A 2,451-nucleotide genomic window follows, 5' to 3' on the forward strand; every position below is an offset into this window, starting at 1 on the left:
GGTGAGATTTTTGTTGTTGTGGTTTATTTGTTTTTGTTGTTGTTTTTTAAGTTTATTTATCACCTAAGTCACTTTACCTTACTGAACCTCTATTGATTCAATGGGGAAAAATTGGACTAGAGGGTTTCTGAGGTCCTTTTTTTCTTTATATTAATGATATATTATCTAAGAGAATATGTTCCTCTTCTTTTTCGATTTCAATTTTTCAATGAAAAACATTTTTATGTACTGGTTCCATCTTGATGACTTTACTGAACTTTTTTCCTTCTTTTTTGTATTCCAGATTAATTCCATTTTTGTTTTCTTTCTTGCAGTAATTGATATGAAAAACCAAGTAAATGGCCACAGAAAATTCTACAGTGGTTACAGAGTTCCTCCTTTTAGGACTGACAGATCATGCAGAATTGAAAGTGCTTCTCTTTATTCTTTTCCTGATAATATATATAATTTCTTTGGTGGGAAATGTGGGTATGATTGTATTAATTCGAATCTCCCCTAAGCTTCACACTCCTATGTATTTTTTTCTGAGTTGTCTCTCGTTAGTTGATGCTTGTTATTGTTTTGTCTTTGGACCTGAAATGCTTCTGAATTTCTTTGAGGAGAAGGCAACTATATCATTTGCTGCTTGTATATTACAATACTTTGTATTTGCAGAACTTATTACCACTGAAGGTTTTTTCTTAGCAGTGATGGCATTTGATAGGTATATGGCGATTGCTAATCCATTACTTTACATGGTGGTCATGACTAAAAAAGTGTGTGCCATTCTGGTCATTGGATCATGTATAGGAGGAATCATTAATTCATTGACCCATACAATTGGATTAGTCAGATTGTCTTACTGTGGACCAAATGTAATCAGCCATTTCTTCTGTGATGTGCCCCCACTGTTGGAGCTTTCGTGCTCTGACACTTCTGGAAATGAATTGTTGCTCCTGATATTCTCAGGTGTAATTGCTATAATGACCTTCTTAACAGTGATCATCTCTTATATCTTCATTGTTGTTGCCATCCTCAGGATCCGCTCAGCAGCTGGTACACGTAAAGCCTTCTCCACCTGTGCTTCCCACCTGACAGCTGTGACTTTGTTCTATGGGTCTGTAAGCTTTAGCTACATTCAGCCAAGTTCACAGTATTCCATGGATCAAGAGAAAGTTGTTTCAGTATTTTATACTATCGTAATCCCAATGCTTAACCCATTGATTTATAGCCTAAGAAACAAGGAAGTCAAAGATGCTGTGAAAAGGGCAATAGAATTGAAACCATCTTTTTGTTAATGTTATCACAGTGATGTGATATATTTGGTCCAAAAAATAATGCAACAGCCATAAGGGAACATCATGCAAAACATTTACAAACAATATGAATTTAGAGTTGGTAAAGGCATTGTTAAATGGTCTCTAGAATGTTAGATCTGGGACATCCTCAAAGTTCAACAAGTAAGAACCAATATATTTTTTTCAAGTTTCAGAGTAGATAATGAAGACATAGAAGAAATTTAGACTATCTACAACCATATATCCAGTAGTTGAGTAAAATGTGTAAGCCAGATATTCTGCTGCATGTTCTAGTCCACCCCCTTCTTGCCATGGACTCCCATGCTTGAAGCTCTCACATTTTAATAATTGTTCATGTTCATTCAATCCCATATTTCCATGAAATGGCAAGAATTAGGTTTAGGAAAATTTATATAGAGCCAATTTATCATTCTCCAGCAAGGAAAGTATCTTGGGATATAATAGAATATCTGAGTTGCAAAAGAATTTTGAAACAAAAAATTAAAATTTGGGTGCATTCTTCCCCACAAAAATAATCAAGTATAATCCTTCAGTTTTACAGATGAATTAAATAATTGTATCAATTTTTACAACTAACATAAATGGAAATGAAATATAGATCATTATAAGTTTATATTAGGGATATTTGTATAACATTTTCTATTGACTACTGACATGCATTATAATTACCATTTTATTGAAATTATATATCAAGAACCTTGACTCTGACTAACCTTTATCATGATATCATTAATCTTTATGGAAAAAAGAGGCAAAGTATACTGTGAAGGGTGCAATGGAATTGAAACATTTTTTCTGTTAATGTCATCACAGTGGTAGCCATGGTTCCCAAATATTATTAATCATTTTGTATAGAAGATTAAAATAGCATGAAGTCACAGGTTCCCGAGGAGCAATATCACTTCTGTTTTCAAGGGATAAGAGTTCTTGAACAGCTGTACCAATTGCAATCCCAAAGGATCAGAAATCCTTCCTGGTTAAGGACCCCAGGATAGGTCAGGAATGTAGTTATCACATTTCTATTCAGATCATACATTGTAAGCCCTGAAAACTGTCAAAACTCCAGAAATAACACTTAAAACAGTAGTGCAAAAAATCCTGAAGCTTGGTATATAAACACCTTCCTCTCCCTAAGAGAGTAATAGAAAGTAAC

General features: G+C 33.9%; 1 protein-coding gene across 1 annotated transcript; it reads left to right on the top strand.

Moving 5' to 3' along the window:
* The first annotated feature begins 338 nt into the window (after nt 1-338).
* Nucleotides 339-1,277, top strand: LOC123252027 (olfactory receptor 1052-like). Its single transcript, XM_044681374.1, has one exon. It carries the CDS (start codon nt 339-341, stop codon nt 1,275-1,277), a length of 939 nt encoding a protein of 312 aa, XP_044537309.1.
* The last annotated feature ends 1,174 nt before the right edge of the window (nt 1,278-2,451 follow it).

The sequence above is a fragment of the Gracilinanus agilis genome, chromosome 6 (genome assembly GCF_016433145.1).
Source record: "Gracilinanus agilis isolate LMUSP501 chromosome 6, AgileGrace, whole genome shotgun sequence".
NCBI lineage: Eukaryota > Metazoa > Chordata > Mammalia > Didelphimorphia > Didelphidae > Gracilinanus > Gracilinanus agilis.

What these genes read in the sequence shown, in the direction of transcription:
- LOC123252027 (XM_044681374.1), top strand. Translation starts at nt 339, where the DNA reads ATGGCCACAGAAAATTCTACAGTGGTTACAGAGTTCCTCCTTTTAGGA.